The sequence below is a fragment of the Coloeus monedula genome (assembly GCF_965178545.1).
Source record: "Coloeus monedula genome assembly, chromosome: 1".
Taxonomy (NCBI): domain Eukaryota; kingdom Metazoa; phylum Chordata; class Aves; order Passeriformes; family Corvidae; genus Coloeus; species Coloeus monedula.
Window position 1 is genome coordinate 31439993 of NC_138781.1, and position 15644 is coordinate 31455636.

The following is a 15644-nucleotide window of genomic DNA, read 5'->3' on the forward strand; positions in this document are numbered from 1 at the left end:
CTGAGTTTCAACTCTCTCCAAGGACAGAGATTCCACAAACAGGTTGCTTCACAGATTCATGGCCCTGTGGATAGGATAATGAATTGAAACTTTAAATCCATTTGCAGTGGTCTTAAATTCCTTGTTACAGGAGTTTAAGAATTAGCTACTCTCTCATGTGACCTTGGATGATTCAGTTTCTCCACTTGCAAGCCTAGAATTATTATTCAAAACTCCTGCCTAATTATATTATTGCATGATAAACACTGTCTAAACAACAATATATTCAAAGATGCTATCACTGCAAAGGAAATGTTTTTAAGTCCTTGGATTGCATGGGAAGAATGAAGCTAAAGAAATACGGAATTTTACACAAACCAGCAGAATATACTTTAAACTCTTACAGCGGCCTCTACACATTGAGGCCTAAACTATCGGCATCTTCAGCTCTTGGCTTTTTTACTGGTGACTTTATTCAGGGTGCATAGTTCTCACCCAATATTGGCATCCTTTTCATTACGTTCTCAGGGTTTAAGTTAATTACCAGAGTGGTTTCATTTTGGTTACCTTATTATCAGATTTTATATGAAAATTATCCATTTTTTTCCTTCCACATTAAACTGCAGGTATTGTCTTTCTGTCCAGAATGCCAAATCCTTGCATGATATTCTCATCAGGAGTAGTGCATGTAATGACTGATTCCTATTTTTATGATGAACGGCCTTTGCTTAGAAACTCAGAAGGTAATTCATGCTGTTGAGGACATAGCCATTTTCTTTATGCTGCTTATGATAATTTACATTCTGATCTGATGAAAAGTTTCATACACAATATACCTGTACAGGATATTAACTGTATTCTTCCTCCCATCAGCACCTCTTAGACCATGCAGGTGAAAAATCCAAAGCAGGGAGAACCCAGTTTCAGCCACTTTTGCTTCTGCTGGTATTTTGTTTGAAGACATTTCCTTGATTTTCTTCATGTATCATCTGAATCCTTTTTTTTCAGATACATTGAATCACCATAAGTTTGCAACATCATGACCCAGGAATTAGACATTACAGTACCCAACAGGAGTAAATTGAGTTTAGTTCACCTGTCACCACTGTATCTTATTTCAAATAGCACCCAACTGAGTTCTCAAGGGACATGTAGCTATCTACCTACAGTGTTTGCGACTGTGACCTCTGAAATCATAGAGCTTTTAGGTTAAGGATGCCACAAGATTTGAAGTCCTGTAGATGCTACACTTCTTTCTGACTGTCATTGCATATGGCTTTCTCACATCCTATATCCCCATTTGGGCTGTGACCAATCAAGGAATGATAGTCAGATGTCTGAAACAGGGGATTTTTCCAAAATGAAGCAAAAAGAAAAAAAAAAAAGAGATACATCATCTAAAAACTCCCAAGAGTGGGACCACAGGATTGCTTCATTGCCAACTCTTCCTCAGCACTCTTGAACAAACCCACCATGTTCAGTTTCTGACATTTGACATTCAGATACTAAACCATCCATAGCTCTTCAAGGCTTAGCACAGGATCTGAAAAGGTTTCTGCAGCCCTTCATTCGTAAAGACAGTGAAACAGCACATTATTCACATTGGCTGCACTTGCAGGATTTATTAACCTTGTACCCTGCATAGGCAGACTTGGATGAGGCATAGAGATCCTTCTAGGATCCTGCGTGCACCGACACCTGTTGCTGGTATCAGGAATGAAGGGATGCCACAGGACGGGCCATCAGAGACACGAGGTCGGCACACCTACCCCGTAACGCAGCCGGGCAGGGGCCTGGCCACCGGCGTGTGACAGGGCGAGGAGCCCAGGTGGGTTTTACCTGCCGAGAAAACGCTCCACCTACAGCCTCTCCGGGGAGCGGAGCCCTCTAGAGGAGCACGAGCTGCAGGACGGCCGGGGAGCGGAGCCGGGCCGGGCCGGGAGGGGCGGCGGCCGAAGGTCGCACCTTGGCCCGGCGGGGCTTTCCTGGCCCGCACGGCGCGGTACTTTCCGGACACGGTTAACCTTTGCGTTACTCCCACTGCGCCTGGAGGGATGGAAACTCCGGGCAGAAATCATTCGGGGAGGGCGGTAAAAGAGAGGAGGTGTTTTTTTAGGTGACATGAAGTGACAAGGGGCGTTTTGCCGGCCCGCACCAGGGGCCGGCGCGCTGCTGCCAGCGGGACGCCCCCGGGGGGAAACGGTGGCGTTCCTGGGGCCGGGGGGCAGCGCCGCGGGGTGGAGAGGTGGTGACGGCGGCGAGGCTCGCACGAGCGAGCGGCGGCGGGGTCACACGGAGCGAGGGACGGCCCCACCGGCGGGGCAGGGTGGGGCGGCTGCCACGGGGCCGAAGCGGCCGGCGAGGTGCGGCGGGGGCTGACGGCGAAGCGCCCTGCCCGCGGCCTTCGCCCGCCTCCCCGCCCGGGGCAGCGGCCGTGCCGAGCTCCGGGAGCCGCGACCCGCAGCCGCCGCCGAACAAAGGCGCGGGCGGGCGCAGTGACTTCACCGCCGGGCCCGCCCCCGCACTCCCGCCCGCGGAACCTGCCCCGCTGCCGTCTCCTGGCAACCCGCGGGGACCCGCGGGCCCGGCGCGCACCCTCCGTGGTGGGGCCGGACAGCTCCGCGCAGCGCCGCCGGCCGCGGTCCCCTGCCTGTCCTCCCCTCCCCGTCCTCGGCAAACCCCGTCCCGGCGGCGCGGAGAGACGGCCCCGCCGGCGGCTCGGGACGGCGGCGGGCAGCGCCCACCTGGCCCCGGCGGGGGCGGGCAGGGGGCGGCTGTCCCCGCCCCCCCCGGCAGCCGCCCTCTTCGCCCGAGGGAAGTGCGGAGCCGCCGCCACCGCTCCCTGCGCCGTGCCAGGAGCCTTCCCGCGCCCCCCGGGCAGGGCGGGCGGCGAGGCGCCCCTGGCGCGCCGGGCTAGAGGCGGATGGAGCGAGCCAAGCTGCGCGCTCGGCCCGGGCCCCGCGGCTGCCGGGGGGGGCCGGCCCTGGCGGGGCCCGGGGGCGCGGCAGGCGCTGCCCCCGAGATGCGGCGGCCCCCGCCCGCCCCGCCGAGCGCCCTACCTGTGCCGAGCCCGCCGCCGCCCCTCCCCCGGCCCCGCCGCCGCCGCCGCCCCCGCAGGGGCCGGGACTGAGCGCGCCGAGGCGCAGAGACACGGCCCCGAGAAGAGGGCGAGGGAGCGGGAGCGGTGCCGGCAGCGGCGCATGATGTGGGTGCCGCTGCTGGCGTGCCTCACCGCGGGGATCGTCTCCGTGCCCAGGTGCCAGCGCGGCCCCGGAGCCTTCCTCGGCGCGGCCCGGCTGCTGGCGGCCGTGCCGGGACTCTGCCAGCGCTGTAAGTCTCCGAGCGCTCGGGGCTGCTCGCCGTGCCCCGGCTGGTTGGGGTTGTGGCTGGGTTCGGTTCTGGCGCGGGGGCCGTGCGTGCGCGGGGGGCTTGCCCGGGCCCGGCGGCTGCCTTGGGACACAGCGCTGACAGCTGGGGCCGCCCGGCGCCACCGGCACACGCCGGCCGGCCGGGCCGAGCTGGCGGGCGGACGGTACCTGCAGGGAGAGCCGGGCAGGAGCCGCCGGTCCCTGCCCAAAGCTCACACCGCCAGTGCCAGCCCGTGATTTAACTGTCCACCCCGGGGGCGTCCCGCCTTTAGGGAGCCGTGGTAGCTCCCGGGAAGCCCACGGGAGTATCGCACGCCAGGGTGCTGCGGGTCCTGAAGTGCACCCTCTGCAACACTCCATGAAGAGGACCCGCCCGGGGGTTCCAAGGGATGGACAGTTCTTGGCGATGGTAACACTCTGGTTTACGTCGTTTATATGGCATGTAGTGGCAGGGTTAAACAGGGATAGAACTACGAGAAGATTGTCTGCTGTTTACCTTGGGATAACGTGCATGTTGACAGCTCCCCGGGAGCTACGGTCCCCGGGTGAAAAAGGCTCTGGTAAATGTGGGTAACCCTTCGCGTTGTGGAATAGCTTCCCAAAGCCCCGGGCATCAGTTTTAATGTGTGCAGGGTGAGAGGAGTTTGTGCAAAAGTACCTTAGTACAGCAGTTGACATAGCAAGCTGGTTAGTCAATTATTTCATAAAGGATCTTACTTGGCTAGCAGTGGTCAAAGTAGATCAGGTTGTCAGTCATCTTTCTGTAGTTTTTTCTGCTTGTGGAATAATTGGCATTTCCAAGCTTAAGCCTGGAGTTGATTTAAAATGTTAACATGTAACTTCTAAAACTAAGATTTACAATGGGAACAATGTATTAGTCTTAACTTCTTTATTGTATATGTGACAAATTCATGCCTAATTCAGTAGGATTTGCCCAGTGCTATTAAAAACAATGGAATAATTTGTTAACTTTCATAAGATAATTTATTTTGCTTTTTTGGCTTCATATTTTGAATTCAGAACCAAACTAAATGTCAATAGGAAAAAATAAAATATATTATTAAATTTCTTATGAAACATGCCATCTTGTGTGTAGTATCCCAGATTCTTTATTATGCAGTGCTATTGAGTTGAAAGGCTAATTGAAACTTTATGAAGAGGGTGGTTCTGTGCCTGAATGCAGTGTTGTGCTTGCTCATGAGTGTAGTTCCTGGGTACACACTAGTGCAAATAATGCATCAGAACAGAATACCACAGGGGGGAGGTTATGCCACAGGAGGGCTTTTGTGCCAAAGGATGCTTGCTGTCTTTGTTGTGCTTGATAGTGAAAATATATATGGGCAATGCGTCATGGGTTATGTGTTTATTGTGACAACAGCTCTCAGATTGGGCAGACTGTAACTCAGATAGACCTTGTTTTTTTTCCTTTTCTTTTGAAACCTCTGCTAATTCATGAAAGCTGAAAGGCACACTGAATTCTTTCCTTCATACATAATCACTTTACAGGCTACAGTCACAGTTGAAGCAAGAAGAGTGTTTTGTTTTTCTGTGAATGAACACGTAAAATTTTTTGTTATTATTAGTGTTGTTTGTGATTTTTACATTTGGTTGTGATAGCCAGTGCAGCACCACCTGGATTCTTTGAATGTCTGCAGGCTGCTTCGAGAGAGACTGGGCAGCAGCTCCATGTACAGATATTTGGCAGCATGGCTTTGTTCAAGCAGCCACTCCTCTTTGCTTCTGCATCGACAGTGCTGGGCATGGAGAAAAGCATTGCGCTGTTCCCGTGCCATCAGCAAGTTCAGTTTTTTTATGTGCAGAGTTGGCAGAACCTGCATATCTGTTGCATTGAATCTTCAGTTCTAAAAGAGACTGGAATTAATATGAAATGTACAAGGAACTCAAATTTATTTCATTCTTCCTGGACCATTTGTGGCTCTTCTAATAGAAAAATGGACAGCTTGATACTACCTGAGGTATTTGTTCTGCAAACTGCAGTTTGAGGGGTGAGTCACTGCTTGGGGATAAGTAAAGGTAGAATTTGGCCCAGTGTTTGAAGTTACAAGGAACGCAAAAGGAAATCTCACAATGCTGTAAATTTGCAATTCCCAAATTACAGGTTCTGTAAGCTCAGATAAAAAGGGTAGTGTTGCTGCCTTCTACAAAGAGTCCCTTGTTCAGTAAGTCTCACCAAAAGGAAATTTGCAGTTCAGTAAGCCAACTATAACAAATACCTGACATAAGAATCAAGCTAGTTCTGTAGGGATTTCTACAGATCCCTACATTTATGTTTGAACTTTGAAACCTGACAAACTCCTAAAGATGTAAACCAGTGAACTGAATAAAAGCTGGATTCTACAGCAGTGTGTATGCATTGTGCTAACCAGTTGTGTAAGTGCTCACTTCAGTGAAGATAGTCAGTTCCCTTGCCGTGTTCAGAAACTGACTGTTGAAATTTGTTTTTTATCTGCTGTATAAGCACGTGGGTTATGTGGGGCTTAAATACTGAAGAATGACTGATTGGTCAGGGTTAACAGAGGATATTGATTCAAACCTTAGCAGTGTCCCAAAACCAGTTATAATTAATATTAAAATCTGAAAACTAAGGTATTTGGTGCTTTCCAAAATATCTATGGAATTATTCCTGTATGAAGCTCAAGTAAACAGAGTGTACTTGTGATGTGCAAATAGGGATGGGATGGCATGAAAATCTTCATCTCTGATTTAGAGAACAGTCACACAGCAATTCTCTTAGATAGTTGAGATTGACAGATCTCTTTAAATACCAACTTTAAAAGTTAATACATTCAGTCTTCTTGAGTGTGTCAATTGGCAAGACCACTGGGGAAAGTGGGGGATCTGTGATCATGAAAGGGTCAGTTGTTAATTGATTTATGCCAATAGCATGACTTTTGTTTCATTAATTTTCTCCGGTCAAGGTCTTTGGTGCTTCACCATTCTTGTCACATCAGATTTCTGTGTGTGTTCCCCCTAGTAAGAAAGTTTCATAAACCATTACTGTGTTACTTCTCAAAGGAATAAGAAAAGCTATTCAACCACCCGTGGAAGAACAGTTTTTGAAGAGAGGTGGTCAGGAAATGTCCTGTGGCACACATGCACGCACACAAAAAGGTCTGAAATAAAAGATACATCATGATGGCTTTAATTGGTGTTTGTCTGTTGATTCTGTTGTGTGCCCATGCAGCCCATTTTCTTTTGAGACTCAGTGGAAGAAGCTGAGTTGTATGGAATACTCAACACTGAGCCAGTTCTGCTTTTCCTGAGGCTTAAAACAATCCAAGAAGAAGAGAAAACCCATTTTTAATTTCCTGAGTCTGCGTGGGTGATATGCTCCCTAAGGGTAATGGACCATCTTTGGTAAAGCCAACCTTTCAGGAACCTTTGGGAACCAGCCTTTGGGAAAAACAACCTGGGAGTTTGAGAGGGCTGTAGGTTGCAGTTCTGAGGAATAGTGAGGGGGAGGTTCGTTTATGTGTGCATTGTTCAAGAAGCGAATTATGCCAATAATTTGCCCATATTTGCTTGCAAATTGTACGCTTCTCATAATTTGTTGCAATTTCATTTCTCTTCAGGGGGCTTATATGGTAAGGGTATTTTTATTCTATGGTTTTTACAGGTTGAATGAAACTGGTAGTTGCATGTGTAGTATTTACAATATTTTCATGCTACAGATGTTTTGAGATGAGACTGGGAAAAGAGAGGAGAGGGGCAGTTTATGAACTAGAAGAGCAATAACTATACTCCTGATGCTCTGGGAAGGTTGTCTCTGTCATTTTGAATATGCTGTTGCTGAGGAAAGTTGTCAAGGCAGTCTGAAGATTGCATGCAGCAGAAATACTCTACAGTTTGGAGAGACACCTGATTCTTTTCTGGCCCTTAAACTTTCAAGGACTGCAACAACTGAGAAAGCAAATAATTATACCCCATTAGTCAAGAGGCCTGAGTGAATAAAATTGATTCTCCATTAAAATACAGTCTAAGTTTAATTTACTTCCCCAGACCATCAGAAAGATGTCAGAATGTGAATTTCATGAAAGCTAAAGAAAATCTTCATTAAATGACCCCCATGTGGTTGTATGTTCAACAAGCAGACATTAAATGTCCGATTATAATCTCCCTTTACAGAGTACATAAATGCTGGTAATATTTTTCAAATCCCTATGAAGAATTCGTGATGACTTGTCCATGTTGTGTCTTGAGTTTGGGACAATTTGAACTAATTACTAATCTACAGTAGGAGAAGAAAAAAACGAAGATATTTTATTTACAAATTGTGTAAATTGGCATGGGCTGCTGATATATATCAAGACTTTTTCAGAAAGTCAGAGTCATCATTATTTTTGTAAGTTCTTACTTAGAAACCAGGGACCTCGCATTTCTGGGTGTCTTCTCCCAAGTAACAAATTGTAGCATGAGAGGAAATAGCCTCAAGTTGTTCCAGGGAAGGTTTAGATTGGAGATCAGGAAAAATTTCTTCACTGAAAGGTTTGTCAAGCCTTGGAACAGGCTGCCCAGGGAAATGGAGGAGTCATCATCCCTGGAGGTATTTAAAAGACACATAGATGTGATGCTTAAGAACATGTTTCAGTGGTGGGCTTGTGCTAGGTTAACAGCTGAACTAGAGGATTTTAAGGGTCTTTTCCAGCCTAAATGATTCTATGATTCAAGGAGATACTCCTGAGCCTACATGTGTTTTAGCCTCATCTCTGAAAAGTTCCACCACTTACATGAGGGTGGAATCATTCAGGACAAAAACTTGAAGAGCAGAAGCCTCAGACAGGTGCATATAAACTCAAGCTTTTAATGTGTGTATATATATATATATATATATATATATATATATGTATCAATGTAGAGGATTAGTGGTGGACTTGGCAGTATTGCGTTAAATGCTGGTCTATGTGATTTTAGTAGTCTTTTCCAACCTAAATTACTCTGATTCTGTCCTTGATTCTATGAATAGATCTGATGTAAGAAATAATAACCTTAATGTACAAGTTAAAACTGCATTACCTACATGATTTTTTTTCAACAATGTACATTTTAAAAAACACCCTTAGAAAAACTATACTTTTTTAGATCAGGATAGGTGTATGTTAGGCAGTGATTGGGATTTAATAGTTCTGTCAGGATAAGAAGGACAAGTGGAATAGCTTGGTACCCTGAGCTTTAAAGCTTGTCAGTATTCTTAAACTATATTAATGGCACTAAAGTCATATGATATATTTTCGAAATTTATGTATGTGAACTATTCAGTGCTTTTACTGTAACTGGTTATCCAGACATCTTGGTTTAAATTTGGCTTCTCATGATGAATGTACTGAAAACAGAAAGCTGGAGAAGAATATTGGTTGCCTTGTGTTAATAAACTTTCTGTGGTTTTTTTAAAATAAAATTATTTAGGCCTTGGTGCTTCTCATTCTACTTGTGTTGTCCTTTTCAGCAAAATCTTGTTTTCAAAGTTCCTGTATCTCCACTACTAATTTCTGATTTCTGTCTAACCAGTGGAAAGATGTAATAATTCTTTCTCATCTGCTTAAGCAAACATAATTTTTGATGAACAAAGTAGGATATGGTCTGTTATTCCTTTCTAAGTACTTGAACTTTATTAATTTTTTTTTTCTTTTGGCAGTTTACATAAATGGACTTGGGCTATTTAGTTTAACTTCTGGGAAGGAAGTGGGGCTCTAATGAATTAGTTCACTGTACGCTGTAATGGAACCTTCCTCCAAGAAGAAAAGTAAGCTTCTTGCCAGCCATTCAGGATTCCCCCTTGTTCTGGTGGCAGAACAAGAATAACCCCTTGAGCAAAATGTAAGTGTTTCAGGATGATCGGAATTTACAGCATTAGAAAGCTGCCAAAAAAGCAACTTCTAGCTGAGGCTAAATTGGCCTAAATTGAAAACTTTGCAAAGCTCATAATTGACTTTTTTCTTTATATGTTTCTCTGCTTCCCATGACTTCATTGTCATATGCCTGTGGTGGCTTCTTGGTATTTACTCATGGTGACAATAATAAAGAGTCTGAAGTATTTATGGTCATCAAAAGACACTGAGACAAAGATTTTAACTATGATTATTGGAGGAGGAAATTTCTGTAGTGTCAGGCAGGTGGAATGATGTTCCTGGATGTTTGATTTTTATTTTACTTCAGGCCTCTTCTCTACCCACAGTCTTGGGAGTTAGGTTGATAGCAGCAGTATTTCACTGGGTTCCGATCTTGAAGACTTAAGTATTTTTGGTATTTTTCAGTTGTAGCCATGTTATGAATACAGCTGTGTGATGTATGGTGGCATCACGAAAGTAGTTCAAGTCTGATTAAACCAGTAACTGCCCTTTCCAAAATAAATTCTGTTCCTTCTCAATGTTCAAGAAAATTAGGCTAAGTGAATACTGTTTGTTCTCTATTTGAGAATACGATTTATTTCCATGTTATCTCTGCAGGGTGAAAGGGGTTAGTACTGTGCTGAGAACAACTTGCTTCTCTCAGATGGGAGCTTCTTCCTAGAAACGACCAAGTTCCCATCTTTTTGTTCAAACAAGACTACCAGGAAATAAGAAAACTTGGAACAACTTACACACTGGCACAAATGGCACAAAATTACTAAATAAAACTCATGACATCAGCAAGCAGGCTCTTCCAATCTAAGCAAAGCTGTTGGAGTGCATTTTGCTATTAAAAATGTTGTGGCAGTACTTCAGAGCATTAAATAAACCACTACCTGTTTAAAACCTAGAATTTGTGTGTTTGAAGTCTGTCCCTTAGAGAGCATTTAAGCTGCACCTGCAGACCATACACATATGTGAATACTTCCTTGAAGGAGCACAAGCAGAAGCTTGCATTCAGTCTGTGTGTACCTGTAGTTACAGCTAGTATGGGAGTCTGCATATTTTATAGCCCACAGTCATGTTTTGTGTAATCTTTGTCCCCAAATTATAAACATTTAACAGGCTAAACCTAAAATAAAGGTTGGCCAGTGTCTGTTCCTAGACAGGTGGGTTGGGTTTTGCGTTTTTTAATTATGAAAAAATACCAGAAAGTTTTTACAAATTTGTCTTAGGGCAAATAACCATCTTTGGAGATTGAAAACCCTATTGAGAAGCAAATTACTGAAATAACAAATACCAGAGACTTGGTATTGTAGAAAACAGTAACTTTTTTTAAATAGCCCTCTTGAATAAATGCTCCTCCCAATCTTGTGGACTACCTACAAGTCCTTAAGGAGTGGTGGTTATCCTCTCTGATACCTCTCTGAAGTCTTAGCTTTTATTTAATATTCTTGAGGTTTTCTCATTGTGAGTGTAAACTACGTATTATGCGTTCAGTGTTTTGTTTTAACTCTGACATGTCTCCCTAATACCCATGTGCACAGCTTTTGGTTTGGGGCTTTTGGTTTGTTTCAGGAAAATCTTCTGTAGAAGCACAATTCAGTTTATCATTTTGTGTTCAGAACTGAGGGACTTTTTCCACTAGGTTGTCAGGTTTTGGAATTACGGTCTAAAATGCAAAGTAGGTTTGTTCCAAACCACCATATATGCAGATAAAAGAGAGTGAAGTAAGCTGTTTGCATTGCTATGGACAAAGAATCTTTCAGGTTGTCTTTGGTGACACTGTGTGGGAAGAAATAGCTCTGAGCTATTCTCAGCAGTTGCCCATCCTCTGCGCTGCTGCTGGGTTTGTGAATGAAGACACAGTGCCAGGGAGAGATCATGCTCCTGTAGGGCAGAAAGCAACAACTTGGTGATGATTAGATATACAATAAAAAGGTATGTTAGAGAAACAATTGAGTGTTGGAAGCCTGGTTTGAGGAGGTAGAGCTGTAGAAGATGGTGGGAGATAAAGCTTGGGCTTGTCTTTTATTCAAAGTTGAACTTCTTAAGCAGGCAAAAAATAGTCATTTTTATCTACCTTTATAACCATTATGACCTCCTAATTAGGTAAGACTTTATAGAATGCACAGGAACATACCAACCATTCGGGGCTGTTGATGTGCTTGCTACTTGCTAGCAGTGCTTACTAATACACAAGAAATTAAATTAGCAGTGATGTATGGCAGTAGCCATTCCAGGCTTTGCTCGAGCAGCATTACTGTGTTCAAGCTGGTCAACTCCAAGGGAGCTTCTAGCAGCTGTAAATGACTGGAGTACAATGATTCCTATGACCGTGTTCCATCCTAGGAAACAGAATTAACTCCACACATCTTGAAGTTTCCTTGAAATCAAGGGATTTAATAATAAAAAAAAAAGCCCTCTGGTTTCACATGCTTTGCATTTTTATTGGTGTAAAGCTGTGCAAACAGGACCATCAAACCTGTGCCATAAAAGCATTAGCTTTTATGACTGTGGGAAATGAGTATCTTTTAATGATATAATCCTAGTAAATTTTCCTGTATGTTTTTATTTGCAAGAGACAGGATAGGTTAGTTTCTGAAGCCAAGTAGTCTTTGACTCATTGTTTGCAGGCATGAATTGCATCAACAAAATGTAACTGTCTCCCAGAAAAGCAGGAAGTTTCATAGAAAGGAGAGGCTACAAGTAAAGTTGGCCAAGAAACAAAAATTGTGTTGTGAAAATTTCAAGGTTGCGTTGCTTGTTTTCATTCTGTATTGTGGCTCAGGAACAAAGTCAGACTGGAGTAGTCAATAGCTCTGTCTCTCATAGTCAAGGCCATGTCTGAGGTTGTGGTTTGAACATTGTGTTTGTGAGACCTAACTGTGATACCAGTAGCTACTTTGGGTAGTACCTTTTCTAAAATGCTGTTATATGCATCCTTCTGAGAAAATAAATAAAAATAAATCTTTGAAATTGATACATATACATTAAAAACCTGGGTTGCTATGCATCTGTCTGAGGCCTATGTTCCCCAAGTCTTCGTCTTGAATGATGTGCAACCTTCATGTAAATGTTGGAACTTTTCAGAGAGATGAGAGTAAGACACTCAGAGAGTGTCAGGAGTATCTCCTTGAATCATAGAATCATTTAGGCTGGCAAAGACCCTTAAGATCCTCTAGTCCAACTGTTAACCCAGCACAAGCCCACCACTGAAACATGTTCCTAAGCACCACATCTACATATCTTTTAAATACTTCTAGGGATGATGACTCCTCCATTTCCCTGGGCAGCCTGTTCCAAGGCTTGACAGCCTTTTCAGTGAAGACATTTTTCCTGATACCTGTCTAAACCTTCCCTGGCACAACTTGAGGTCATTTCCTTTTGTCTTATTGCTTGTTAGCTGGGAGAAGAGGCCTACCCCCACCTCGCTGCAACATCCTTTTCAGGTAACTGTAGAGCGTGATAAGGCCCGCCTTGAGCCTCTTTTTCTGTAGAAACAACCCCAGCTCCCTCAGCTGCTCCTCATAAGAATTGTGCTCCAGACCCTTCCCCAGCTCCATTGCCCTTCTCTGGACACACTACAGAACCTCAATGTCTTTTCTGCTAGCAGCTTTCCATCCCCTCTGCCCCCAGCCTGTATAGCATCACATGGGGTTGCTCTGACTGAGGTGCTGAACCTGGCACTCCCCCTTATTGAACCTCACATAATTGGCTCAAAGCTTAGTATCAATATTGCTCTCTAATTACAGAAGTGTCCATACACTTCTTGGGAACTCCATGTCCACATGCCACTACAGAGCAGACTTACTCATTTTCTATCCTCCTGCATCATCTATGACTCTTGTTTTCTGCCAGGGCTTTCCTAATATTGTGTTGACAGAGGTGTCCTCCCTTTTTGTCTTTGCACTGTTCGGCTGAATCCAGCGTCAGCTCTCTCCAGTGGCGTCACTCAGACCTTGCACAATGTGCAAAAAAAAGGAAGACCTTGGTGTTTTTTTCTTGCATGTTTTACAAAGACACAAACTCAGGCAAGGCAGGCTACTGTATTGCTTTGCATTTTAATGGCTTTTTAAATCACCTGTGTAGCTCTCACTAAAGACCCTCATGTTCAAAAGATACTGTGTTCATACCGTAATGCAGATTAATTTGGGAACCCCAAAACTCTCAGGACAGGTATATTGGCAGAGTTATGAATGGAAAGCCCCTATCAGTTATCAGGACTTGTTCACGAGTGATTCTTTTCACTGCATTTATTTAGATGTGCAAAGACTTCTTATTCATGTCTCGCTTCTACCTCTTACCATCTCTGTAACCACATTATGGTTTATCTCTTCTACTATACTCCATTTTTCTTTTTAGGAACACTAACAGTTGATTAGTTTGGTTTGGGTTTTTTCTTTTGCTTGTTTGTGTCAATGGAAAGGTGTTTTTACTCATTTGCCAGGTTTACAGAAGTATTTTTTGAGGGCTCAGAATTTAACAGCGCCAATCATGTTTTGTACCTTTCTTTTACACGCCTTTATTTTCTTAGCAAAAACACGTCTCTGCCATGCAGAGTTTTAGTTTACTGCTTCTTCTGTTGCTGGTAAAAAACATTTTAAAATCAGTGTGTGGCTTAGCTTCTTTCTGTCTGAATTGTGAAACTAAAGTGCCCAACCAGTAATGGAGAAGTGAAACAAATTAACAAATCCCATATGTAATAGAAAAAAAGAGAGAGGAAAGAAAAGTTGTTTGGTATCCTTCTCAAGTAATCTTAAGATTTCATTATAAAGCATAAAAAGTGTACAGTGTTCAAGCTGAAATCTCCTTTCCTGGGCAAGGCTGAGTACCTCTTAAAGCTGATTTTGAGGCATACCTTGTAATCTTCTTGGAAAATCTGGTGGTAACATAGTGGGTTTTTTAAGCATGACACAAAAGGCAGAGAGAATTATTTTTTCTTTGGAAAAAAAAAAAAAGGGGGGGAAAAATCCCTAATTCCAGGATTAGGTTTTAGGATTGGCAGTTAAAGCACAGGCACTCATTTTTTTCCTGTAATCTGAGCAAGTAAATGTCTGACACAATAATTATGGAAAAATAATCCCTCCCCTGTATCATTTTTATAATGCTTTTTGTTGTATCTTCTCACTCAGCCAAAGTGAATCAGGAAACCATGTGTTAGGTGGGACAGACACTGTCTGTTCCCTCTGCAGGGTCATGTTGCTTTGTTCTGAAGACAGAAGGGTGAAGGTAACTGCAGTACGTTGCATAAAAGCTGCAGCTTTCCTCATAAATGATGCTATACATGAGTTACTGAGGGCCTCGTTCATTATCTGTGCAGAGGGATAGCCTGGCTGATTGCTGCCCTAGAAAAAGATTAGATGCACAACTGAAGGAAAAACAGCTCTGTAGAGGCTGGATAATTTCCCATCTTCTTGCCTTGATGAGTGTTCACCAGTCTGAGGGCCATGATCAGGGAGTATAAGCTTCTAGCTATATTTTGGCTTTCTCTTTTAAGAAAGCAAATGGTACACCCTCCAAAGCCAGCACAAGCGTGTACCAACAGTGAAGGTGATACAAATCCGAATTCTTGGCTGTACTTGAACAAAGTGCTGCCTGTTTGAAAACCTGTTTAACATCCTCTCTCAGACTCCAGAGTGCATTATTGTTATTTCATCTCTGAGATAAATACCCTGATTGTGATAAAGTTACTTTCATAATAAGGAGGCAGGATATAATTATAACATATATGATGTTTGCCTTGTCTTGATCCCTCTTGTTGCAGAGAGTTTAGGCTTGCCACACCTGTGATCACTGTAAATAGCTACAGTTGTTGGAGCATGGCTGTAATTTTGTGGAGTAGGCTGGAAAAGTGTAGTTTAACCTGATGCACTCACTTTTTATTATATGCATATGCCTGTGCAGTTCCCAGCAGAGAATTTGGCCCTTGTCAAAAATACCTTTTGGCATACATCAGTTATAACTAAGCCAGTAGAAACTAGCCCTTAGCTTCAGCTGAACAGTAACTCAGTCTTGTCTGGACTCTGTTTTTGGTGAAGTGGCAGGAAAAATCTCAGTTCTTTTTTGAGCCAACTCATAAAAAAATGTTTCTTGCTTTACCATGATTTTTTTAAAGCAACTGAAAAGTTTATACTTAAACAGTTATGGTTTTACAGTAGGCTTACAACTAAATAATAAATATTTAATGAATGAAGGCGTGTCCATAAATGTAACTGTTATAAGGGACTATGTACTTGGGAACCAGAGTAGTGATGTAGACAGAATAATAAATAAAGGAATTAATTCAACTTTTTCAAGTTTCTCTTTATTAAAAAAAATTTCAGCTTTTTGCTCCAATGGTACCAAGCTTGTCTATCGCCAATCTGTGACTTCATGTTGTGAAAATGGAGCTCTTGAGACTGGAGAGTTATCAGCAAAGAGATTTGCATCCAGCAGTACTGTATATTCA

General features: G+C 43.6%; 1 protein-coding gene across 1 annotated transcript in view; it reads left to right on the forward strand.

Moving 5' to 3' along the window:
• Positions 1 to 3179: 3179 nt before the first annotated feature.
• ITGB8 (integrin subunit beta 8) overlaps positions 3180 to 15644 on the forward strand; it is a gene marked incomplete at both ends in the record, with an annotated part of 41515 nt that continues 29050 nt past the window's right edge. Inside the window, one exon of the mRNA XM_082284799.1 lies at positions 3180 to 3309. Coding sequence (XP_082140925.1) covers positions 3180 to 3309 — 130 coding nt within the window. The remainder of the gene's footprint in view (positions 3310 to 15644) is intronic.